The 26,896-nt window shown below is 39.5% G+C and overlaps 2 protein-coding genes across 3 annotated transcripts; one reads left to right on the top strand and one right to left on the bottom strand.

Annotated features, from left to right (window-relative positions):
* Window positions 1-864: 864 nt before the first annotated feature.
* Window positions 865-11,680, top strand: LOC107378334 (myosin heavy chain, fast skeletal muscle). The gene is made up of 40 exons (XM_054741270.2): window positions 865-990; window positions 1,105-1,328; window positions 1,433-1,576; window positions 1,650-1,806; window positions 1,920-1,947; window positions 2,035-2,146; window positions 2,220-2,312; window positions 2,391-2,454; window positions 2,746-2,844; window positions 2,918-3,021; window positions 3,103-3,241; window positions 3,364-3,482; window positions 3,611-3,760; window positions 3,837-4,007; window positions 4,117-4,423; window positions 4,752-4,825; window positions 4,913-5,000; window positions 5,079-5,196; window positions 5,279-5,402; window positions 5,491-5,627; window positions 5,719-5,974; window positions 6,142-6,384; window positions 6,484-6,660; window positions 6,747-6,892; window positions 6,975-7,065; window positions 7,169-7,558; window positions 7,642-7,768; window positions 7,847-7,965; window positions 8,095-8,291; window positions 8,368-8,551; window positions 8,650-8,815; window positions 9,106-9,230; window positions 9,310-9,618; window positions 9,700-9,903; window positions 9,987-10,112; window positions 10,205-10,375; window positions 10,448-10,552; window positions 10,634-10,729; window positions 10,823-10,954; window positions 11,573-11,680. Exons 2-40 carry the CDS (start codon window positions 1,125-1,127, stop codon window positions 11,585-11,587), a joined length of 5,811 nt encoding a protein of 1,936 aa, XP_054597245.1. The 5' UTR covers window positions 865-990; window positions 1,105-1,124; the 3' UTR covers window positions 11,588-11,680.
* Window positions 11,681-20,502: 8,822 nt separating this feature from the next.
* On the bottom strand, window positions 20,503-25,759 carry LOC107378333 (uncharacterized). Of its 2 annotated transcripts, none has more exons than XM_054741284.2 (13): window positions 25,500-25,759; window positions 24,835-24,933; window positions 24,553-24,697; window positions 24,322-24,476; window positions 23,345-23,512; window positions 23,066-23,183; window positions 22,784-22,953; window positions 22,515-22,664; window positions 22,235-22,370; window positions 22,064-22,155; window positions 21,542-21,724; window positions 21,206-21,244; window positions 20,503-21,119 (listed from the first exon to the last, which is right to left on the bottom strand). In XM_054741284.2, the coding sequence occupies exons 1-13, from the start codon at window positions 25,545-25,547 to the stop codon at window positions 20,673-20,675; spliced, it is 1,950 nt and encodes a 649-aa protein (XP_054597259.1). In that variant the 5' UTR covers window positions 25,548-25,759; the 3' UTR covers window positions 20,503-20,672. The 2 variants fall into 2 exon arrangements, with proteins under 2 accessions (XP_054597259.1, XP_054597260.1); XM_054741285.2 differs by having other exon boundaries at window positions 20,978-21,119; window positions 21,658-21,724.
* Window positions 25,760-26,896: the final 1,137 nt, after the last annotated feature.

Raw genomic sequence — 26,896 nt, 5'->3', positions numbered from 1 at the left:
CTGTGAACATAAAAGACCTTGTAAATATTTATGAACTAACTAAAGGTTCAGTCTTAACAATTTAAGCATTACTACTTGCAAATGCATCAGTATGTAAATTCACTTACTTGACCCTATAACTGACAACTCAGCCGCTTTGTAGACCATAACTTCAGTCTCTAATGAAACATATTGGAGGAGGGGGAAATACTCAGCCAAAGAAAAATGTGGAGATGTCTGAATAAAAAGCTAAATAATTTTACCTTACATTGTTAACATAATTTTAACATTTATATAACTTTGTTATAACCATTCATTTTCAGCCATGTAACTTTCAAACAATTTAAAAAATGCAAAAATTAATTTTTATTGCCTTATTTGTCTGGAAGTTAAAAGGTTAAACACAATTAAACCGAATAGAGTTCAAACGGTTACAAGGTAAAATCATAGCAATTGTACATAAACCTAAATGTTTAATGGTTGTCTGCAAAAGTTTTGTTTTGAAAAAAAGTGTAGCATTCTACAACTAAACATACATTCAAGAATAGTTTTTAAATAAAATTTCTTAATCAATTCATGTTCAAAATTCAGCTATTTCAAATTAATTAATAAGATTCTCTCACTGTCGGTTTCCAAAATACAGTACAGATACTTAATATACATGTCTGACACCACATATGGTGTATAGACATCACTGTCAAGCTGGAAGGAAAGGAGCGTTATGTGCTTTACCAAATTAAGCAACATGCTTAAGCTGAGTAGACACACTTGAGCATATATAAGCAGCAGCTCTAAATGTCTGCTTTAACTGAAAGGCATTTGACTCAGGTGAGCCTTACGTGTGATGATCTTTAGTTTAGGAGAAATTTAAAAACAATATTGACTGGATGAACAATAAATTATCAATGTTTTATGTATATAAAAACATTTTATATTGGGCAATTCTGTTTTCTCTTGTAGCATTTCTGGTTCAACACAAGACATCCATTTCTTAGGTCTGGACACTGTGAGGTAAGCAGATTATTGAAAAAGGAAATTCACATAAAATCGTTGGATCAAAGATTAAATATATGCATCTAAATAAGCCATGAAGATAATGCTGGAAAACATTTGTAAACATTACAGGCTCCACTAAAAGTGTCATCATGAGCACCGACGCTGAGATGGAGCAGTATGGTCCGGCGGCCATTTACCTCCGGAAGCCAGAGAGAGAGAGAATTGAAGCTCAAACCGCTCCATTTGATGCTAAAACAGCCTTCTTTGTGATTGATGACGTTGATCTTTATGTCAAGTGTAAAGTTATTAAGAGGGAGGGTGGCAAAGCCACATGTGAGACAGAGGGAGGGAAGGTAAAGTTTACTGTACATGCTTTATTTTTTTCATTTTTTTCTTACTAAATTAATATTCTTCATAAAATACATTACTGACAATTAAAATCATATTTTTGTTTCAGACTGTCACCGTAAAAGAGGATGACATCCATCCCAGGAACCCTCCGAAGTTCGACAAAATTGAGGACATGGCCATGATGACCCACCTCAATGAGCCAACTGTGTTGTATAACCTCAAAGAGCGTTTTGCATCATGGATGATCTACGTGAGATTTTACTTCACTAAAAACTAACATGAATACAAAAACAGCTGCACACTGATCTGTTTCTGCTCAACAGACCTACTCTGGATTGTTCTGTGTGGTCGTGAATCCCTACAAGTGGCTTCCTGTGTATGATGCTGTCTGTGTAGCAGCATACAGAGGCAAGAAGAAGATTGAGGCTCCACCCCACATCTTCTCCATCTCTGACAATGCCTATCAGTTCATGCTCACTGGTAAAATTAAACCCATTACTTACAAATATGTTTCACTATCAGAAATATGTATCCAAATAGGATTTTTAATTGTGTGACGACAAAATACCACATAACTTATCTCTGTTTTTCAGATCGTGAGAACCAGTCTGTCCTGATTACGTGAGTATGCAAAAAACAGAATTTTTATTTACCACATGCCTTCTCAAAATTTAAGTTCGGTATTGTAAATGGGCTTTTCTGCCTCAGCGGTGAATCTGGTGCTGGAAAGACTGTCAACACCAAGCGTGTCATCCAGTACTTTGCAACAATTGCAGCTCTGGGTGGCAAAAAGGATGCAGGAAGCTCTGGTAAAATTCAGGTAAATAAAACAATCATTTGTTTGTGTGATTTCCTAAATTAATGGCTTACCTAATGAAAATAATCTCTTGCAGGGCTCCCTTGAAGACCAGATTGTTGCTGCCAATCCTCTGCTGGAGGCCTATGGTAATGCTAAGACTGTGAGGAATGACAACTCCTCCCGTTTTGTAAGTGATAAAAATCATTGTGAAATTACTGACCTAATGTCGTGCAATCAAACTAACGCTAAGGGTGTTGTTATCTAGGGTAAATTCATCAGGATCCACTTTGGCACATCTGGAAAGCTGGCTTCAGCTGATATTGAAACTTGTAAGTTTCCATCACTGTATTATCTTGCAAAAAAGAATGAAAAAAGCTTAAATTATTACAGTCAATATAAAGTGTGCCTACAGACCAAATGCTGAAAAATTCATTATGAGTGTAATTATTAAAATTGAGCATCAAGTACAGAAGTATAGAATAATGAAAGCAGAAAATCCACTTTATTTTACATAACTGGAGTTCCTCACAAGGAAATAAAAGTGAAATCAACTGGTGCAAAAACCACACTGGCATAGATTATTTTGTTGTGGTATATTTTATGATTTCTGTTTGTCTTAGATCTGCTGGAGAAGTCCCGTGTCACCTTCCAGTTGTCTGCTGAGAGGAGCTACCATATCTTCTATCAGCTGATGACAGGCCACAAGCCTGAGCTTCTGGGTATGTTAATATTGCATAATGTTTTAATGAAACTAACAGAAATATAACTTATTTTCAATGTATTTCTTTGCAGAGGCTCTTCTGATCACCACCAACCCCTATGACTACCCAATGATCAGCCAGGGTGAAATCACAGTCAAGAGCATCAATGATGTGGAGGAGTTCATTGCAACAGATGTAAAAACATATTTTGATGAACTTAGGCTTTTGTACCTAAAACTAAAGTGATGCTTACTTAATGCACTCCTCTCTGCACAGACTGCAATTGATATCTTGGGCTTCAATGCTGAAGAGAAGGTCAGCATCTACAAGCTGACTGGTGCTGTGATGCATCACGGCAACATGAAGTTCAAGCAGAAGCAGCGTGAGGAGCAGGCTGAACCAGACGGCACTGAGAGTAATTACAAATTATTACGTATTTTAACAAATTTTAAAAGGCTGTTTTTCCTTGTACTTACTGCAATGATTCTTATGCTGACAAGTTTTCACTTTATTGAGTATCATCTTTCTTTCCATCAGTCGCTGACAAAATTGCCTACCTTTTGGGCCTGAACTCAGCTGACATGCTGAAAGCTCTGTGCTACCCAAGAGTCAAGGTCGGAAATGAGATGGTCACCAAAGGTCAGACCGTCCCCCAGGTAAATAAAACAAAGCTACAAATTTTCTCTCTTTTTGCCCTAAATTTTCATGTGATTTATCTAGCAATTGTGCTGTTTGTGTACATGGGCTAAATGAATAAAACTCTAACTGGCATTTTGCCTTCTAGGTCAACAATGCTGTCTCAGCTCTGTGCAAGTCAATCTATGAGAAGATGTTCTTGTGGATGGTCATCCGTATCAATGAGATGTTGGACACAAAGCAGCCAAGAGCCTTCTTCATTGGAGTGTTGGACATTGCTGGATTTGAGATCTTTGATGTGAGTAGTTAAAATGATCTGTTTAGAGAATGATACTATTTTGCCATCAAAATAAACACATTTTCTGTGATTACAGTTCAACAGCTTGGAGCAGCTCTGCATCAACTTCACCAATGAGAAACTGCAACAGTTCTTCAACCACACCATGTTTGTCCTGGAGCAAGAGGAGTACAAGAAGGAGGGCATTGAATGGGAGTTCATTGACTTTGGTATGGACTTGGCTGCCTGCATTGAGCTGATTGAGAAGGTAAGGAGCTGTGATGCTCAATCAGTTTCATCTATTCATGTACAAGTATTTGTGAAAATGCTTTAATATACATTTTATAAAAATGTATCAATGAAATTTATTTTTCCAGCCATTGGGTATCTTCTCCATCCTTGAAGAGGAGTGCATGTTCCCCAAGGCTTCTGACACAACTTTCAAGAACAAGCTGATTGACCAGCATCTTGGCAAGAACAAGGCCTTTGAGAAGCCAAAACCTGGAAAGGGCAAGGCTGAGGCTCACTTTGCTCTGGTTCACTATGCCGGTACAGTGGACTACAACATCAGTGGCTGGCTGGACAAGAACAAGGATCCACTGAATGAATCTGTGGTTCAGCTCTACCAAAAATCATCAAACAAACTGCTGGGATTCCTGTATGCAGCCCATGCCTCAGCTGAGGGTAAGATATACGAGAGGAAAAACAACCAGATTTTTTTCAAATTAGGTGCATATGGCGCTGATTATAATTAAACAGACTTTCACATCTGTGAATAATAAAAAGGTATTTCTTTTCATATTTATGGATTTCAACCATTTCAAAATAATACATTTATTTTATAACAACAAATTTCAACATAGAGTTCTTCATTCACCCATTACTTTTTGTATCAGTCAGCAACAAGTGTCTAACATGTAGTGAGGCTACAAATAATTGGTCAATTTATACAAATTGATTGACCACTTATATTGATTTAATACCTTGTATAAACTCTTGTTTATTTCTAAAGCTGAGTCCGGCGGTGGAAAGAAGGGTGGCAAGAAGAAGGGTGGTTCCTTCCAGACTGTGTCCGCTGTATTCAGGGTATGTTTCTTATAAGAGCTTTTTAAAACAATGTGAACCCAATACAGAAAATATACAAGATTTTTGTTTTACAATGCTGACCCACAGGAGAATTTGGGCAAGCTGATGACCAACCTGAAGAGCACTCATCCTCATTTTGTGCGCTGCCTGATTCCCAATGAATCAAAGACCCCAGGTAATAACTCCCATAGTTCAATCCACTAAAGCATGCAAGGTGATAGTTGAATTAGTCTAACATGTCTTCAACACCCAGGTCTCATGGAGAACTTCTTGGTCATCCACCAGCTGAGGTGCAACGGTGTGCTGGAGGGTATCAGGATCTGCAGAAAGGGTTTCCCTGGTAGAATCCTCTATGGTGACTTCAAGCAGAGGTTACATTTATTTTACTACAGACATGAAAATTTGGTTTTGTATAGTAAAAAGTTAGAAAAACTAATTATTATTTTCCTTTAGATACAAAGTATTGAATGCCAGTGTCATCCCTGAGGGACAGTTCATCGACAACAAGAAAGCTTCAGAGAAGCTGTTGGGCTCCATTGATGTGGACCACACTCAGTACAAGTTTGGACACACTAAGGTACATTTCTAACTGATATCAATAGCAAATATTTTCCTACAACTATTCACTGGTACTGACAAGATATTCTTGTGTTGCGACCATGTAGGTGTTCTTCAAAGCTGGTCTGCTGGGTACACTTGAGGAGATGAGAGATGAGAAACTGGCTGAGCTGGTGACCATGACTCAAGCTCTCTGCAGAGGTTATGTCATGAGGAAGGAGTTTGTCAAGATGATGGAGAGAAGGTGGGATTATCGTCATATATAAGAGTTCATCTGCCTTCATATCAAGATTTCCTTGCAGTAAATCTAAAATGTTTTAATTTGCTCCTTTTAGAGACGCTCTCTTTACAATTCAGTACAATGTTCGATCATTCATGAATGTGAAGAACTGGCCATGGCTGAAACTGTACTTCAAGATCAAGCCTCTTCTGAAGAGTGCTGAGACTGAAAAGGAGCTGCAGCAAATGAAGGAGAACTATGACAAGATGAAAACAGACTTGGCTGCTGCTCTGGCCAAGAAGAAGGAGCTGGAGGAGAAAATGGTTTCCCTGCTCCAGGAGAAGAATGACTTGCAGCTCCAAGTTGCCGCTGTGAGTAGGAAAATGTCTCATTTGATTTATTGGTCTCCTAAAGTCAGAAAAGAAATGTAATTCCCATTTTTACAACAAAAGAGCATGTTCACATTAATTTTACATGTGCTTTCCATATAAATTTCAAACATAGTGAGTGATGAAATTCTATTGACCACTATTCATAGGAAGTTGAGAATCTTGGAGATGCTGAGGAGAGGTGTGAAGGGCTCATCAAGAGCAAGATCCAGCTTGAGGCTAAACTCAAAGAAACAACTGAGAGACTGGAGGATGAAGAGGAAATCAATGCTGAGTTGACTGCCAAGAAGAGGAAACTGGAGGATGAATGCTCTGAGCTGAAGAAGGACATTGATGACCTGGAGCTTACCCTGGCCAAAGTGGAGAAGGAGAAACATGCCACTGAGAACAAGGTGCAAATCAGTTAGTCTGATACTAGCATGTTAAGTTACAGAGCTGTGTACATGTGTGCAGTTAGATGTATTTTAATGAATTTTTCATGTTACTTGTAGGTGAAAAACCTGACAGAAGAGATGGCTACTCAAGATGAGGCCATTGCTAAGCTGACCAAGGAGAAGAAAGCTCTCCAGGAGGCCCATCAGCAAACACTGGATGATCTCCAGGCAGAGGAAGACAAAGTCAACACTCTGACCAAGGCCAAGACAAAGCTGGAACAGCAAGTGGATGATGTAAGAAAACTGTTTTTTACTACATCATTTTATTTGGATTAGCATAAACTATTGTTGTTGATGTAGAAATACGTATCATCTGACAGCTTGAAGGCTCACTGGAGCAAGAGAAGAAGCTTCGTATGGATCTTGAGAGAGCCAAGAGAAAGCTTGAAGGAGATCTCAAACTGGCCCAGGAGTCCATTATGGATCTGGAGAATGACAAGCAGCAATCTGATGAGAAAATCAAGAAGTAAATGAAAAGATTGATTATAGCATTGCACAATGTTATGAAATAAATGTTCAGATTGAAAAGTGTATTTGTTGTAATACAGGAAGGACTTTGAAATCAGCCAACTCCTCAGCAAGATTGAAGATGAACAGTCCCTTGGTGCTCAGCTTCAGAAGAAGATCAAAGAACTCCAGGTATATATTCCTATAAAACTCTTGTTATTATATCAATGTATAACTCTGTTACTTTCAAGTTAATGAACCAGTTTAAATGTTACTCTCATTTGTCAAATTCTAGGCTCGTATTGAGGAGCTGGAGGAGGAGATAGAAGCTGAGAGGGCTGCTCGTGCTAAAGTTGAGAAGCAGAGAGCTGACCTCTCCAGGGAGCTTGAGGAGATCAGTGAGAGGCTTGAGGAAGCTGGTGGAGCAACAGCTGCTCAGATTGAGATGAACAAGAAGCGTGAAGCTGAGTTCCAGAAGCTTCGTCGTGACCTTGAAGAATCCACCCTCCAGCATGAAGCCACTGCAGCAGCTCTCCGCAAGAAGCAGGCCGACAGCGTTGCAGAGCTGGGAGAGCAGATCGACAACCTGCAGCGCGTCAAGCAGAAGCTGGAGAAGGAGAAGAGCGAGTACAAGATGGAGATTGATGACCTCTCCAGCAACATGGAGGCTGTTGCCAAAGCAAAGGTGAACAGACACATCTCATTTTTATAATAAGTTGTGAGTCTGATAAAATATCACAAAATAAAATAAACGTTTTGTGGTTTTAGGGCAACTTGGAGAAAATGTGCAGAACCCTTGAGGACCAACTCAGTGAAATTAAAGCCAAAAACGATGAAAATGTTCGTCAGCTGAATGACGTTAATGCACAGAAGGCAAGATTTCAGACAGAGAATGGTACGTGACCTAGCATTCGACGTATTTAATGCTACATTCAAAGCACCAAGTGCATCAATGCATGTGCAATTTTCACAGGTGAACTGGGTCGCCAGCTGGAGGAGAAAGAAGCTCTTGTTTCTCAGCTGACAAGAGGCAAGCAGGCATTCACTCAGCAGATTGAGGAGCTCAAGAGACACGTGGAAGAGGAAGTGAAGGTACTAATTCTTCAGTGTGGGACAATAAATAATCTTGCCTTCTCAACCCCCCCCCCCCCCCCCCCCCCCCCCAAGACTTATGTGTAACAATGGTAAAATAATACGTTTCACACTGACTGTGTTTTCTAGGCCAAGAACGCCCTGGCCCATGCTGTTCAGTCTGCCCGCCATGACTGCGATCTGCTCAGGGAGCAGTTTGAGGAGGAGCAGGAGGCCAAGGCTGAGCTCCAGAGAGGAATGTCTAAGGCCAACAGTGAGGTGGCTCAGTGGAGAACCAAATACGAGACTGATGCCATCCAACGCACTGAGGAGCTGGAGGAGGCCAAGTATGTGCCTACAATTTTGTCATGTATACATTTATAGTACTTTCCACTAATCAACTCTAACACCTGTTCACCAAAGGAAAAAGCTTGCCCAGCGCCTGCAAGAGGCTGAGGAATCCATTGAGGCTGTGAACTCCAAGTGTGCCTCTTTGGAGAAGACCAAGCAGAGGCTGCAGGGTGAGGTGGAGGACCTCATGATTGATGTAGAGAGAGCTAATGGTCTGGCTGCCAACCTTGACAAGAAACAGAGGAACTTTGACAAGGTAAAATGATCATTTGGGAATTTGAACTACTGAAGAGTAGCACCAGTAAACACAGTCCAGCATTTATTACCAATTATTTACCTCTACTGCAAATATAGGTGCTGGCAGAATGGAAGCAGAAGTATGAGGAGGGCCAGGCAGAGCTGGAAGGAGCCCAAAAGGAGGCTCGTTCTTTGAGCACTGAGCTGTTCAAGATGAAGAACTCCTATGAAGAGGCACTGGATCAGCTGGAGACCATGAAGAGGGAGAACAAGAACCTTCAGCGTATGTTTTTTCTTCAAGCAAACAATTCAACAATATTTACATTTTTGACAAACTAATACATTTGAAATAAGTTTGAAATAACAAACTAACTCACACTACATATTTTTGGTTGGAGATTTTATCCTAATTCTGAACTTCATACAATACAGTGTCCTTGAACTGAATCTACTGAGCCTAAACCTTCCAATTTGTAAATTGGCATGTGTATTTGTTTGAATGGACCAATGACTGAATCACGTTATAGCTCATTTATCATTGGTAAATGGTTTTAATGTTATTCCCTTTTGTAGAGGAGATCTCAGATCTGACTGAACAGCTTGGTGAGACAGGAAAGAGCATCCATGAGCTGGAGAAAGCAAAGAAGACTGTTGAGACTGAGAAATCTGAAATTCAGACAGCTTTGGAAGAAGCCGAGGTAATTTTTTAGGATTAAAATTAAGCCCTTCATTAGTTCAATGGTAGCTTTTGTGACAGTGTTTTTAAATTCTTCACAGGGCACTCTGGAGCACGAGGAGGCTAAGATTCTTCGTGTCCAGCTTGAGCTCAACCAGGTCAAGGGTGAGGTTGACAGGAAGATTGCTGAGAAGGACGAGGAAATGGAACAGATCAAGAGAAATAGCCAGAGGGTGATTGACTCCATGCAGAGCGCTCTTGATAATGAGGTCAGGAGCAGGAATGATGCCCTGAGAGTCAAGAAGAAGATGGAGGGAGATCTGAATGAGATGGAGATTCAGCTGAGCCATGCCAACAGGCAGGCTGCTGAGGCCCAGAAACAACTTAGGAATGTCCAGGGACAACTCAAGGTGGGGCTGGGGTTAGATCTGAATTTTAAAAAAAGCTTGAGACTAAAGAACATATTGACTGATCCATACTTTTGCTGTTAGGATGCTCAACTGCACCTTGATGATGCTGTCAGAGGACAGGAAGACATGAAGGAGCAGGTTGCCATGGTGGAGCGCAGGAATGGTCTGATGGTGGCTGAGATTGAAGAGCTGAGAGCTGCTCTGGAGCAGACTGAGAGAGCACGTAAAGTGGCTGAGCAGGAGTTGGTTGATGCCAGTGAGCGTGTTGGACTGCTCCACTCTCAGGTTGGTTTCTATTCATTTATGAGAAATGAAAGATATAAAATATAAATGACAAATGCTCAACATTTATTTTGGACAATTAACAGAACACCAGCCTCCTGAACACCAAGAAGAAGCTGGAATCAGATCTTGTCCAGGTTCAGGGTGAGGTGGATGATAGTGTTCAGGAAGCCAGAAATGCTGAGGACAAAGCCAAGAAGGCTATCACTGATGTGAGTCTCCTTTAAAACTTTTACTTCCCCAGACATTTATCTAGTTTTTCTATACATTACAAAAGTGTAATTTCAATTTTTTATGATTCCAGGCTGCCATGATGGCTGAGGAGCTGAAAAAGGAGCAGGATACCAGTGCTCACCTGGAGAGGATGAAGAAGAACCTGGAGGTCACAGTTAAGGATCTGCAGCACCGTCTGGATGAGGCTGAGAACCTCGCCATGAAAGGTGGCAAGAAGCAGCTCCAGAAACTTGAACAGAGGGTATGATTGTTACGTGCTCTATATTATTCCAGTATGAGAATATGAATAAAAACGTCAATCGCCTTGTGACAGGTTCATGAACTTGAGGCTGAAGTTGAAGCTGAACAAAGACGTGGAGTTGATGCTGTTAAGGGAGTCCGCAAATATGAGAGGAGGGTTAAGGAACTGACTTACCAGGTATATTAAGTAATTTTACTCAACGTTGACCCCATTTTCATATGATTACACTTTATAAGGTGAAACCTTTTTTCTGTGTAGACTGAGGAGGATAAGAAGAATCTGGTCAGACTTCAGGACCTAGTGGACAAGCTGCAACTTAAAGTAAAGGCTTACAAGAGACAGGCTGAGGAGGCAGTAAGTGAATTTTCATGAGTGATTTTTTCCCCAAGTAATAAAAAATGCTAATTTATCAGTAAGCTAAATTGTACAATACCATTCACTTCATAGGAAGAACAGGCCAACACCCACATGTCCAGGCTAAGAAAGGTCCAGCATGAGATGGAAGAAGCTCAGGAGCGTGCTGATATCGCCGAGTCCCAGGTCAACAAACTCAGGGCCAAAAGCCGTGATGTTGGAAAGGTACATTTTATTCAGTCGTTGACAAAAACATTACGTGATGACAAGTCATAGTCTAGCAATAATACTTTTTTAATGAAAGTTGACTTTTAGCACAATGTAACTGACTAGAGGGATCATTGTTGTGTTTACTCCAAACAACCATTTAAAAGTGTTATTTGCAGTCCATAATATTACTTAATCCAACAAACCAACCAACACCATGCTAATCCTCTATCCTATGTTAGAATTCATAAGTGAGCCAGCAAATGCTTGGGAAAGTAAAACACCACTGTGGAACGTCAATTGGCTTGCTAGAATCCAATAATGATTGCAGCAATTCAAGAGCCCTCAGGTTTCTTGTTTGTTCAAGTGTCCTCTGCTCTGAGAGTTAAGCAATGTGACAGTCTATATAAATTGATGGGAATCCCAGCAGCACTCTAAATTTATGATCAGTTCTTGTTGCCAGCAGAGACTATTTGAACAGTGTTGACTGGTTTATTTGAAAAAGCTGGCTGGCTTACTTCAAAGGCCAAGTTGGCCAGACATGCATGTAGTAAGTAAGTGTTGTAAACTGATATGGATATTGTTATTTAATGGACACAGCTGGTAAAATGTTTTTTATTCTTTTCTTCATTTCAGTCGGATGCTGAGTAAGAGAAAATCAACAAAAGGACCACACAACGGAGTTCATATAATATGAAAATTCTGTTGTAATGTATACAAAATAAAATATTTTATTCAGATTTATTTTGCTTATTTGTGTTATTTTAAGCAAAAAGCAATGTGTATTGATTGGAATTTTATACTTAGTTTAAATTAAAGCTAGATTTCAGAAGAAATGTTTAGTGAACAAATTTTAAAGGATGTTGAAGAATGTTTCTAAAATAAATCATGCTTTTACAAACAAATTTAAGACTAAACTTCCCCTGCTTTTGAAGCATGTGGAAATGTTAGTTTAGCCATGTATCAATTAGCCTGTAGGAATTCCCTCATTAAAAAAGCACAATGTGAAGGACATGTACGAAACCGTAGACTGTTAATAGACTAAAATAGTCAGGAAGCAATTAACAGTGTTTAAAAGTGATCTTGTGCTTGTTGCTGAACTTGAGTGCACAGATTATTTACAAGAACATTTCACACCAACAACAAGCTGCCCATCAATATACCAAGATAATTTTAGGAACTGACATATGCAGTCTTAAAAACAACTGCATGAGAGTGGCCGTCAAAGAAACAGTGTCATATAACAGACTCAAGCAACTGCTCTTCCTGTCAGCAAAGCTGTCAGTCTCCAAAGAGTGATTCATTGGACTTGCTAAAATTAGGTGCTAGGATATAAGCAAAATAAGTAATGTTGCTTACTTTTATCCCACAAATTTAGGGAATTCAAAACAGAAAAAATTGTAATCTAAAAAGGAACAAATAAATTCACAAAGTGTATATTTGCATTTCAATAACAAATTACATGTATCACAGGAAATGTTGGGATGTAACGATCAACATTATCTAAAAAAAATATAACAGTTGGCTCAGGATCATAACCACCACATGTTAACAAGTCTATAAAGGGGTCTTCACAGGTTCTCAGTGTCCCTGTCTTAGTGATACATAATACTCTTTTAATCCTTTTCAGGTTTCTTTTCACAGGAGATGTTCCCCTCGTTTCATCTTAGTTTAACAGCTTCATATGCAGGCTCATCTATAAAAATCTACAGACTCAAAGTCAATGAAGAAGGTTGGTCATACTTGATTATCCTACCTTTTAAAAGTACTTGGTTTAATAATTTCCATATTGATAAAATCAATACAATAATTGTTGAAATTAATTAATGTGAAAAGGGAAAATTAAGCATTAAGCTTCATAAAATGTCAGGTTTTCTGGGACAAACATGCCAACACAAAAAGGACATTTGACTGATGTTATGAAACATTATGTTGGACACAAGCTTTATTAATCTTAACCATAAATAATGTTTTCATTCATGATTCATTTTGGCTCTGTTCTAGCACCTCTAATATCACGTTTACTGGAACAGGACTTATTTGGGGTATCATCCCAACCTAGAAGGCAACTATTCTTCCTCTCCATTCCAAGATGACATGTAATCCGCCTTCAGCCTCTCTGGAATGGTTCTCAGCCATATTTTATTTCAGACAGCTGAGACAACAGTCTTCTCAACAACTGACATTTGAACACTCTTTCCAAACCACAACATGGCTTAAGATGTATTGAGCTATTTTTTACTATGCCACTGTAGTAGATTTTATTAGATGAACTTGTTATTGAACAATTTAGAGGAGTGATTTCCAACCAGGGGTATGCATACCCCTAGTGGTCCATGAGCGCATTACAGGGGGTACATGAAAAAATGTTTTATTTAATTTCCCAGATGACAGCACTCACCTTGGTAAAATAAATAAATACATTGTGCTGGGATGTGTTCTGCTACATGAATACACAAATAAAGTAATGTACAATTATATATAGTTCATATCATATTATCAATTATCTATTTAGGCCAATATGACTGTGCATGAATTTTGTCAAGCTGTGTCATCTTTGGACTGGAGACTATTGCAGCGCAGAGCTGATGAATTAAGGAGTATTGAAGATGGGGTAACATCAGTTATACTCACCTGATGTTTAACAGAGAAACATCCTCAGCAATAGCGACAGTAAAGTCGTATCTGTGCTAACAGCTCGTTACCACTAATTCTCTTAAAGCGTCTTTCTGGAGTATTTCTCTTATCCAATGGCACCATCTAGTGTATGTTTTTACATTACATTTATCAGTCACACATTAATGTAACACAGGTCCCCCACTTATATAACATATTACAACTAGGGCTGAAACGATTCCTCGAGTACCTCGAATAATTCGAGTACAAAAAATCCTTGGGTCAAATTCTCTGCCTCGAGGCTTCGTTTAATTCATGTTTAATTAACTCATGGCTTTGCAATCACCCGGGGTCATGTTTCACCCGGACCGAAATAAGTGACGGACATACACACTGCACTGAATGCACACGCGAGTAGCGAATGTAACTTAACTTTCTCTTTAACCATGGCGGACAACGTGGACCCCGGTGGAGTGCGAAAAAGACACAAAATGTCAAAGGTGTGGGACCATTTTTCACATTGTAAGGCGGAAAACGTAGTCCAGTTTAAAAACTGTAAAATGGATTTAGCCTACCACAACACCACATCCTCCAAGCTGCAGCACCTGACCAGGAAACATCCACATGTAAATGTCACTTCTGCAAGCGGAATCAGAGCCTCTACAAGATAATGCATTTTAGCCTGTATTTCTATATATTCTGCGGACACTGTGCGACTTTTTCATTTGTAGCACTTAGTTTCAGCTCACACCATACATCTGGTAGCAACACGTCGGACTTAAAATGTGCTAAAAATAGCAGTTTTTGAACACGTTGGAGTTTTTACTGTGTTGTTATTGATGTCCGTTGTCCCTGAGGATTGCTGCAGGAGGACACAGGTATTTATGAGAGTGACGGAGGAAAACGAAAGAAAGTAAATAAATGTTGTGTGATCAGTGTAATTTGACATAACCACGGCAAACATGCTTTCTCGACAATCCTTGTTAGTGTGAGAAAAAAAGTGTAGAAATTAAAACGGACGTGTGTTTGCGCATGCGCCATGAGCGGTTCTGGTGCTGTTTGGGCCGCAGCCGCTCGCATTTGTTTACTGTAAAGTTGAAGTGCTGAAGTTTTGAAAACTAATTTTGAATAAAACTTGAAGAATAACTGGCAATTGCTTGCTCATTTTAAGAGGTCTTTCATATTTTATAACATGCTATTTGATATAATGGTTTACAAACGCAAAAGGGCAATTTATTAGAGTACTTGATTAATCGATAAAATATTTGATAGAGTACTCGATTACAAAAATATTCGATTGCTGCAGCCCTAATTACAACCTAAAGAGAAATAAATGTTTTGCGTTACTATCAATTGTACTGTCCTCTTCTCTCAAAAGAAAAGAGCTTTATCTTATGTGACGACCTTGCAACGGCACATACACAATCACACATGGAGGAAAACGAAGACAAAGAAAGAAAGAAAACAATCTTTTATATAGCACCTCTCAAGATAAAAATCATGAGGCGCTTCACAAAAACAAAACAAAAACAAGTATAAAACATTTTTTAATGATTAAAACTATGTTTAAAGGAGAAAAAAATTTAAGGAAAAGGAGATAGAAAATTTATAAGAAAGAGGGAAATCAATTAATCCCAAGAAAGGCGGAATAAGAACAAAATAAGGGGAGGGTGGTGACGAAGGTCGGGCAAAAGCCTGCTTTTTAAAGGAGACCACTGAGACTTAAAGAGAATAAAATGGCAGAAGTAATGGAGAAAAATGCGACATTTTACAGATGGAAGTATGCACATCGCCTTTCTTTTGTTGCGGGAAAGGATAAAAACTTGACAGTTTTGTGTAAGCTATGCATGGAAAATAAGCAGGTCTACGGCTGTGAACTCAACATGAAATTGTTCCAATCACTTACAAGCTAGTTGCTAATGAGCCCGAGAGAGAGAGAGAGCGCAGTCTGATGTGGACACCGTGAAATGAGTTACAACTTGATGTTTACTGCCAGGCAACCACAAAGGCTGAGATAAATAAACTTGTTGCAGCATTCATAGTGGATGAATTTTTTCCCATTTCAATAGTTTTCCATCTTTCCGGGACATTCTAAGCAAAATGCAAACAAGAGGTGAGATGGTACCACCTGACAGATTTTTTTTTTTTCAATTTTCCTGGACCAGTGTTACGTTAAAATGGAAAATGAACTGAAAAAAGACATTTAAGGTTCTATAGTATGTGTCAGCTACAGCAAGTATTTGGAACTGTACTATCAGGAGTTATTTAGGAATGGCAGCACATTGGATCAACTAAGCAGACCTTGAGAGAAAAGGCTGCCGTTGCCTTCAAACCTCTCCCTGGGTTGCCACCTTACTGTGGTGGAGGGGTTTGAGTGTCCTGATGATCTTAGGAGTTAAGGTGTGTGAGAATTTATGCCACTGGAAGGGTCACCCTTGGCAAACAGGTCAGAGATCAGACAAAATGCAGCTCACAGACCCTTCAAGATTAATAATATAATTGGAAACAGTGATTTGTCACCCGAACGGGAGTCACCTGGGAGCCCCACTGGAGCCTGGCCTAGAAGTGGGGCACAATGGCGAGAGCCTGGTGGCGAAGCCTTCACCCATGGAGCCCGGCCGGGCACAGCTTGAAGAGGAAACATGGGTCCCCCTTCCCAATCCTTTGGCCACTTGTGAAAGGGGCCAAAGGAGTCGGGTGCAATGTGTGATAGGTGGTAGCCGAAGGCGGGAACCTTAGCGATCTGATCCTTGGCTACAGAAACTGGCTCTCAGCTTGTGGAATGTCAACTCTGGTGGGAGGGAGCCTGAGTCGGTGTGTGAAGTTGAGGTTCCGACTAGACATAGTCGGATTCACCTCAGCGCATGGCTGTGGCTCCAGAATCAGTTTCCTTGGGAGGGGCTGGACACTCTACCACTCTGGAGTATCCCCCACTGAGAGGCGCCGAGTAGGTGTAGGCATACTAGTTACCCCCCACCTTGGTGCCTGTATGTTGGGGTTACCCCAGTGAATGTGAGGGTAGCCTCCCTTCACCTACGTGTGGGGGAATGGGTCCTGACTGTTCACTATGCTTGTTCACCAAACTACAGTTCAGACTACCCACCCTTTTTGAAGACCTTGGAGGGAGTGATGGAGAGCGCTCCTCATTCTGACTCACTCATTCTGCTGGGGGAATTTGAATACTCACATGGGCAATAACCTGGAGAGGTGTGGTGGGGAGGAACGGCCCCCCTGATCTGTATTCGGGTGGTGTTTTGTGATTGGACTTCTGTGCTCATCATGGATTGTCCATAACGAACACCATGTTCAGACAAAAAGGTGTCCATATGTTCTCTTGGCACCAGGATACCTTAGGCCACAGCTTGATGATTGCGGATTATGTGGTCTGATTGACTTCATCAGAATGTGATCTCCGACTCTCACTGGAGCAGTTCACAGCTGAGTGTGAAGTAGCTGGACGAGAATCAGCTCCTCTAAACCTAAGACCATGGTGAGAAGCTCAGTCATCCGGGAGGGGCCCGGAATAGACCCACTGCTCCTCCACATTAAAAGGAGCCAGTTGAGGTGGCATTCAAAATAAAAGCATAAACACAAATAATGCTTTGTTTTGTTGACTAATAAGGGACAACAAAAATTGACAGAAACAAAAATTCTGTCTCGTCTTCTTTCGCCTATCAGGGTTGCAGCTGCAGCATCCCAAGTTCCGGACCATCCGCTCCCCAGCCACCTCCCCCAACTCCTCCGGTAGGACCCAAGGCATTCCTGGGTCAGTTCGGACATGTACATTCTCCAACGTGTCCTGGATCGACCAAGGGGCCTCCTGCCGGCAGGACATGCCAGAAACACCTCCCTGGGGAGGCGTCCAAGAGGCATCCTAACAAGATGCCCAAATCCAAAAAAACAAAAATCCAATCAGAAAAAGAAAAGATGAGAGACCGGGGAAAAAAAACAATAAGCAAATGGAATAGGTGGGACTGGACGAGAAAAGAACCAGTCAGAGTTCGGAGCTGGCCGCTGTTTGAACAAGCTACTACTAACCAGACATCATATACTGATGCTTATGCTAGTAAAAGTTATGTCTAAAGGGAGAAAATGTCTGTGGTTGGGAATAAAAACAGTAGACCCAACAATCTGAAAAGAATTTGCTTGGTGAGTACACATTTGGTTTTCCCTTGGTTTTAAAAGTGTTACGGTGTTGTTAGAAGGGAGGTGGGAGAGTGGCTGGATCTCAGCAAACCAAACCAAATCATGTAGCAGAGGGAAGCACATCTTGTTGTCTAATCATTTTTATTTTCATGGCACTGCTGCACTCAGGGACCATCAACAAATGAAAACACCAAAAATGGCTCATAATAAGATATTTAAAAAACTGTTGTACACTGCAGTGTCACCAAATTCACGAACACTGAACACATGCTGTGCTACTTAATAGACTTTGGTATGTTGATATGGGCTTGATATTTTAATCTTAAGACACATTAACAATCAACTTGTTTTACACGTTACATTTTCCTTCTGTTTGGGATGACACCTGGATGGATGGTGCCTATAGCAGTGGTTCCTGTTTTCCACAAGGGCCCGTTTTGCTTGTGTCCAAGACGAGTCAGGGCCCCCCAACCCTTACCCCCAGACACACATCAAATGTGATTACTAACTTTATACTGACATAAGGAGTTATAACTCTTAGGCAGAGCCTTGATTTTACTATTAGGTAGGGCTGCACGATATTAGGAAAACCTGCGATATTCGATAACAGTGCTTAATATTGCGATATCGATAATACTCACGATAAATGAACAAATACTAAAGTATGCAGTGTTGATGTCATCTGGCGTGTGACGTCTGCTCTGGGTTCAAAGCAAACAAAAACTAATGCATAAATTACATTACAACATAACATTTTTATTGAAAAAATATGCAGCTGCACCTGCTACTGTATTAGCAGCAAAACAACAAACTGCATGCATGCAGTTTCTCAGTGACTTTAAAACATCACCTCCACCATAAAACTTTTTCTGATGCTCCAAATACAGAAAAACATCCCTTACCAGGGTTTTTTGAATAAATAAAAAACATCAGAAAATAAGTTTAAATGTTAAATAATAGTTAACATCACTTAAATGCAACAGCAAATTCTCTCATTGCTACTGAGCATTTTCTCCACTTATGTGGTTATGATAGAAGGCTGTTGCTGTAATTGGGAAGTGAACTGTGCTGGGCCAAACTAGGAGAATATTAAGATTTTCTGAGGGAAAGAGAAAAACAATTATCTACCTTTCAGAAGAGGAAATGGCAAAAAAAAAAAAACTACATGGAAGATATGTGAAAACGTTTGGTTTTAACCCCAAATTGAACAAGTTTACCTAGATCTTAAAAAGCAGCTCAGATGATGAAACTGCAACTATGATTCTGATAACAAGCTAACAAATTGAACTAGCTCCTCTTAAGATAACCAACTAGCAGAGCTTCTGACTGACAGTTTATGTGCAGCAGCAAATCAACTATCCTGATTAACAGCTCATAAATGAAAAATCACTTTGATGTGTGGGGGAACTTTTCCAGGCCCTCTTTAGCAGGGTGGGACTGGGAGGAGAGTGCTGTAGCCTTTTAGCTGGAAGCTAACCGGAGCCTGGGGCTAACATCACCACCCGGTGGAACACTAGCGACATGGAGGTCGGTGGGTTGGTTCACCGGCACGTGTCGGAGTCAGCCCGGTTATTATCAGCTGCTTAACGACACCGAGCGGACTTACGTTCACGTTTGAAAGCAGTGCTGATTCCAGAAACCTCAGCACAAAGTGCGTTCGTTGCTCTGAGCCAGCATGACGAACAAGGGAACGGCGCCCGTGACTCAGTTCGGGTGTTGCGTTCCACTCATCCTAAGTGTCTACGTAGGGGGCGGGCGTATTACGTGAACGGACCCATCTGATTGGCCGCATATCAAAAGGGCTACATTTGATTGGTGAAATAATACTTCCGCGTAAAACACAGAGCTGGTTTACAAAAAGTTGATGTACGACACGGATGGAAATGTTTGAACCAAACATTTATCGCCGTTTTTGACGTGCTTTGCGATGGGCCTATCGCACGTCCTGTTATCGCGATGACGATAATTTTTCTATATATTGTGCAGCCCTACTATTATGTGTGTTTTTGATATTTTATGAATATATTTTTTCTAATATAATTTTTGTTACCTCGAAAACCTCAGCATATACAAAATTGTGGGGACCCCCTGCAATCTTGTGGGGACCCCAGGTTGGGAACCACTAGTCAAAACTAGAACTGGCAGGCCCTGTGTGTTGGATTAGGGAAACAACTAAAACATGCTGGATACCCTCGGGAAAGAGAGTTGGGGATCACTTGTCTAGCAGATATGATACTGAGCAAGTCAATGTAACCTTCAAAAAAATCTAGGCAAAAAGTAGGCAAACTGATTATAAAGAAACAGTAAGGGGATTATAATTGTTTCTATTCTGTTACGCAATGTGGTCAAGGCAATGTCTGTTTGGTTGGATAAATCAAATGATACAGGAGTCAAGCTGATTAATGTTGGTCTTTTATTGATATTTTCTTGGAGATTCAAACAATGAGCTTTGATGATTTTTTTTCACATGACATCAAATAAATCTGTAAAAAGACAAATAAACTTTTGGAAATGGAAGTAAAATCTTGCAATAAATGTTTGTGGAATTCATCAAAATCATATCTGGTAATTTTACTTAAATGCTGATACCATGTTTTGCATTTATTAATATTTTAAATGTAATGGATGTCAATTTAAATAATTATTAAAAATAGTATAATAAGCAAAAATATGTTTTCCTTATACCTATACACAGCATTTAGTATTTAGAAAAATATAATTTTTCTTCCAAAACAGGTCGCAAATTACACACAGTTTAAATAACTTTGAACATACGTCTTGCATGAAACAAATTACCTCAATCTCCAACAAGACCTTCTCTTTGTTTATAGTTAAAAACTAAAAACATTTTTTATGTAAAAATATTTCTAAGGTAATGCTGATTGTTATCGTCACTAACCTCTGGGGGCTGTCCTCAGAGCCACATTCCACATTTCACACATCTAGTTGACTACAAAATGTACAATGGGTCTTATTAATAATTTTCACTGTTATTCTTATCTTTCTTCCCAGTTCCTTTCCACTTTCCTTGCTCTGTCTTTTCTTTTCCTTTTCCACGAGCCCCTTTGCATTTATCTGTTCCTTGAAATATTCCTTTTTGCATCAGGGATGAATGGATTTTTTCACCAGGGGAGGAGCAGTATTTATTTGGACTGGCAGGTCTTGTCAAAAGTTTCTCCTTCTCGTTTGAGCATGAAATTATAGGATGTGACAAATAGGGAGATGATGGCTGAGAATGGGTTTTGTTAGAACGTGGATGGCTTGGAGAGCAATGTGTGGATTTAGAATCATTTTTAGGGACAAGACTTAAGTCTAAGGATATGGGTCTGCCAAATACTGGGCTCAGAGGAATCACAACATTATCTCCTGGAGCACCAAGAGTAAGAAAGACTTCTGGAATCTGCAAGTCATTATTCAGCCCCTGAAACACATAAAATATCCAATAAGATTTAAAAAGACCCAAACATTTGAATTTGAGATTTTTCAATATGCTCTGGAAAAGCTCACCGGCTGTTGTGTGATGCTCACAGACACTCTCAGTGTCAACTATAAAAAAACAAGAAAAGTTTTCACTTTCTTCATTACGGTTTTGTTTTGACAGTGGCCTGCTTTGGACCAGGTCAAATTACAGACTCAGTTAAAGCAAAATGAGGCAGAATTCCTAATTCATACACCGTTTAGATGATCCTGCACATTTGTCTCAAAGAAAGGAGACTCTGTTGCCCATTCTGAGGTCACTAACTGAGAAACTGATGATTAAAATGACCCGAGCATTTTATGCAGCATTTAGCCATTATGTTTTACTTTTAATGAAATAAAATGTTATGTTGCTTATTTGTTTACCTGTGCGGCTGAGTTTTGATTTTTCTGAAACTCTGTCTCAGGAGTAAATGAAGCAGATTTGGGTAGGACCAAGGTAGAGCCAGAATCTGCACAAGCCATTTGGGTCTGAGAAGTACCTTTGCAATGGTCCTTCCTCAGTGTGACAGGTGTCCCTTGATCCACTGTGATAAGTGGTGGTGATATCTGGAGAAAAAATAAATAAGGGAAGATGCAAAGCATGTCACGAATGAACTGTGGTTCTACTAAATTAAGCCAAGTACTTATTAGGTATTTTTAATGTGTGCCTTAGTTTCCTTTGCATAAAAAAACAAGTGAACACATTTTTAGGCATATAAATCAGGGTACATCTTTATTTGGCCCATTAAAATTGAGCTATTTAAATTCATAAACTATAGAATGCAAACAGTAGCTGATTTGTTTGGATTTCTATGTTAATATCACCAGTAATTTGAAATAAACATGAAATTTTTTTTAATCAGTCTTAGTATTTGCAATTTCTTTTGCTTCAAATTTTTCACTTACCTCTTGCCGAGTAGGAGGTTCAAGGTGCTCAACATCTGATTGTTTTGCCTGACTGGAGGTGAAACTGTTGGCAAATGCATCAGCTGCTGCCCCTATAGAAGAATAGATTTTTATGATATGTCTAAATTTTAAAGTGTATGTGTTCTATGCATTTCACTGTATTTTTCTGACCTATGGGTACATTATTTAATGCTCCTCCATTGTGCATTGGGCTAGGTTGTAAAAAGCATCGTTGCTCATCCATACGTCTACTTTGTGCATGTCTTATCATCTCATAGAACTGGTCCTGTTCAGTTACAGATACATCCTAAAAAATTTAAAAGAATAAAACAAAAATTTTCATTTTCTTCGTTACTGACACAATGGTCAGTGGTTTACGAAAGCAAAATTGAAAAGGAAAAGTTGGGGTTAACGTATTTCAGTATAATGTTTGGAAGAAAGAACACCTGACCTTCCAGGGTTTGCCAGTATTAATAACGGCAGAGCTGTCAGGAGGTATGTCAGGTGTGCCTGACATGAGGTCTTTACGCTGAGCTGAGGGAGTGCAAAGAGTTCTGATGACTTCAGGTGCATAGCATCTTTGTTCATCCATTCTTGAGCCCTGTTGAGAGAAAAATAAAGTCATTTAGACACCTGTTAAGTAAAAGATACAACTGAGGGGAGGAGACAACAATATTATAAGAAATTACATTAAAAACAAAAGCTTCAGATAGATCAAACCTGGACTCTTGAAACCACGTAACATAGGTATCTTGCATCTCTCTCAGCTTGAGTTAATGCTGGTGTGGTACCGTCATTCTGTATTCCAGGTAAAGACGGAAGAAACATTCGCTGGTCGTCAAGCCGTTGGCCTTGAATGTTTGACAGCAAGCTGAAGAGGTTGTCTGCATCTAAACAAATGGTGGAGAAAACAATGTTTTTTTTAGAATCAAATGTGCACAAATATAAATGTTAGACAAAAAATAAAATAAATACATCAAAAATTGCAAATATCCATATAACCTGGGGGTAATTTGGCTGTATCTTGGGGATTTAACACACATCGCTGTTCATCCATTTGACCACGTTGATATTTACAAACTAATGTTAAAAGTTCTTCAAGTTCAGCTGGTGTCAAGACCTACATGAGACATTCACAAACAATTCATTTTTAAGGGTAAATATATCTAAATGATCATACGACAATAGAACATTTATGTGGTAGATGTTTTTATCAATAGTTGATTTTGTAATTTAATTAACTTAAGTGTTAAAAATTATCACTGCAACTTCAGTACAAACCTGTTTAACTGATGCTTTTTCTTTATTCTTTTGTTGTTCTAAATCTGAGCTTGCACTGAAGGAAGCTGAGCGGACTAGACCAACATCAGAAGTAGACATTTTTGTTGTTGATAAAGGTGAAGTTTGTAATGGAGGTAGGAAACATCTTTGGTCCTCCATTCTGGACCCCTGAAAAACATTGGCGCAGCAATTTTCTTTTAAATATCATTCCATAAAAAGGTTTTAATTTCATACAGTGAAGCACATCATCAGCAAATGTATTAGGTAATTTGGGGAAATGTCAACATGTACAAAGATTTAGTGAAACGTTTGGACAAGGGATTTCATCAGCTCTCCCTGGGCTGCCACCATATCGTGGTGGAGGGTTTTGAGTGTCCTAGTGATCCTAGGGGCTAAGTTGTCTGAGGCATGATGCTTCTGGTAGGGTCACTCATGGCAAACCGGTCTTAGGTGAGGGATCAGACAAAATGCTGCCCAAAAACCCTTTATGATGATGAAAATAAAAATAAACTATTTCCCCTCGCACAGACTCTAAGCCACAGGGGCCCCCTTCAGGGTGTTTGAGCTCTCCCTTAGAGATAAGGTGAGAAGTCGGGAATCTGGTCAGGATGCCTCCTGGACGTGCGTCCCTGGCAAGGTTTTTTGGGCATGTCCAACCAGGAGGAGACCTACAGGAAGACCCAGGACACGCTGGAGGGACTATGTTTTTCAGCTGGCCAGGGAATGCTTTTGGATTCCCGAAGAGGAACTGGCCCAAGTGGCTGAGGAGAGGGAAGTCTGGGACTCTGATTAGGCTATTGCCCCCACAACTCAGCCCTGGATAAGCATAGGAAAATGAATGGATTTCATTGAAAACAGATGTGCAGCACTCAACCACAAATTGTGTACTAATCAGCTAAAACTTTGGAAGTCAAGAAAATGTTATCGGTATTTTGATAGCATCAGATCAGTTTTCTTATTTAAAAAAATTTACAAACCTGAACTTTAGAAACCAAATAACACAAGTGGCTTGCATCTCCATTAACAGGGCTATTCTCATTCTGTAACCCTGGTAATGATGGAAGAAATAGTCGCTGATCATCGAGCCTTCGGCTTTGAGTGAGCGACAAGAAGTTGAAGAACATTTCAGAATCTAAAAGTAAAAACTTTGTTAAATTGTGTTTGATCTGTATCTAGAATCTCAGAATGACGGTTGCAGAAATCTTTACCTATGCTTAATGGATTTGCAGCTGGATTACTTTCTGTGTGTTCAGGTGAGCAGAGAACACTTCTTCTAGGATCACTAGTGGACATCTGTTCCTCTACACTTCCACATTGGCTGTCAGCAATCATTTGCTCCTTGAGTGAATCTTCCTTTGAATGTTTAAAAAAAAGAGATTTAACCAGCAGAATGTATTTATCCACATTTAAATAAAAGTCATTTGTCCATTATCTGTTTACAATTGAACCTAAAAAAACAATGAGCTTGAGCAGGTGCTCTGAGAAGGTACTTGTAACTGATGGATTGGTGCCTGCAGATTCTTTCCGTCCATATTCTGGGTCTCATGGCTGTGTGACTTTGAATCCCAGTGGTCATCCCTCTCAGCCTCCTATAATAAACATTTTTGAACAGAGTATTAAACCGACCATCTTTTTGCAGGTGAATAATCACTCTTATTACATTTCTAGTCTACCTGATAGTTAAATTTACCAATGCCATCTGCAAACCAACGTGTTCTCTGTGTTTGTTATCTGATGAATGGGAGTACTGACATTATAAAAAAGCAGTGAAATAGAAATAATTATTCTACAAAGTAGCAAGTGCATTGTCAGAATTAATTTATTGTACCAACCTTTGATACACGTAAATTATTGCAAGAAATAATGTGCTAAACTGATCATCAACTTGTTCATACTGCAAGTAACTGGTTATGTCCTGGATGTTTTCTTGGAAATGTAAAGAAATGAATGTTTACCATAAATTTTGCATTACAAAACATTTTCAGTTGACACAAACAACAATTTCTAGTACATGGAGAACAAAAAACCTGAAGTAATATTTACTGTATAGTAGCTCATTATGAGACAACTCCACGAAAATAAATAAAAAAAAATAACACCTATGCTGCATACTACATAATCATATCTAACAATTGTAATACTACAAAAATCTTACCTGTACATCAGCGGTTTCTGATATTAAATCCTCTCCAGCAAATGCCATGATGAATACATGCAAATTATTCAAAACAAAGCTGTATTAAATTCTTGGCAATGTCTATCAGATGCTTCAGCTGAACTGCAGTCGGTCGAGTAGAAATGATTCCTACTGGTGTTACTCCAAATACTTTCTGGCTTTTACACGATAAAGTGGTTTTAAATAGAGTTCCAACTTGTGAGCTTTAGCCTATCGCTACTAAGACCCAAGCTAGTGCCCTCTTCTTAATATCACCATTTGTAATCCCAGATAAAAACATAATCCTCAGGATGGAGAGGGATAATCTCTTTAACTATTAGGTGTACATATTCTTCCTTTTGACCCAACACTTTACTTAAACTTCATGTGTGTTCATTTTGAAGCCTTTACGTCATAATTATGGTGCAAGCCAATGGGATTATCAAAACTACCACTGACATAAAAATTTTTTCATGAGATTTGCCTTTATTCTTTTTCCCCAACATCAACCAGTGCAAATTTACAAATTGCAAGCAAGACAGGTCAAGTACTTAAGGAGTGAAAAACTTAATGAGCAGGATATTAAATATCTAGTGCTTAATATAATTATCAATAGGTCACAATAGTTGAATAAACTTATTTATGCTGTTAAAGTAGGGTTAACAAACGTCCTCTTTCCCCGGACAGGTCCACTTTTCACTCTCCGTCCGGGGCATCCAGGGGGGCGGTCAAGTTATATAAATGTCCAGGTTTTCATTGGTGTTTGCAAAAACACATCAAACATAACTGGCATATTCTAATGCTGTCAGGTGAAAAACAAAATATTCAGACATGCTGACGACCTGCTTCTTCTCTAAACTTGCAAAAATCCGTCATTAACAAAAACCTTTTGACAGCCACTACGGATTCTCTGACAGTCTACGCTGAGTCTGATTTGGTTGTCTCTGATCTCACAGCTGCAGAAGCAACGCATTTTTATTGATCTGGCTAGTGGAAGGATGCTGTAATAAAATGCAAGGTAGGATAATTTCCTATTGTAATGTTGCTGCAGCACTAAAGCAGCAGAAAAAATGACATTTTATTATAAAATATGGTTTATTAAAGTAAGCTTTACAAACAGCAGAGATAATGCTGTATCTGTGCTGCTCCAGCTCTCACAAACTCTCAAACATTTAATCAAAAAACCTTTGCATCTCTTAAAGCAACTTTTTCATATTTTTAAAACATTTTCTTGAGCCAGTATGTGCTAAAATGACCCTTTACAGAGTTAATGAAAGGCCACCCAGCCCCTATCACCCCCTGTGGCCAGAATATTCCACTTGCAACTTCAGACTAGCAGGTTGCTCTGTTGGGACTTAGAAAAAATAGAGATGACCTACCTGGCGCTGCAGTCTGCT

Source organism: Nothobranchius furzeri, chromosome 5 (genome assembly GCF_043380555.1).
Source record: "Nothobranchius furzeri strain GRZ-AD chromosome 5, NfurGRZ-RIMD1, whole genome shotgun sequence".
Taxonomy (NCBI): domain Eukaryota; kingdom Metazoa; phylum Chordata; class Actinopteri; order Cyprinodontiformes; family Nothobranchiidae; genus Nothobranchius; species Nothobranchius furzeri.
Note: the sequence above shows the minus strand (reverse complement) of the source record. Positions and strands in the feature narration are given on the sequence as shown.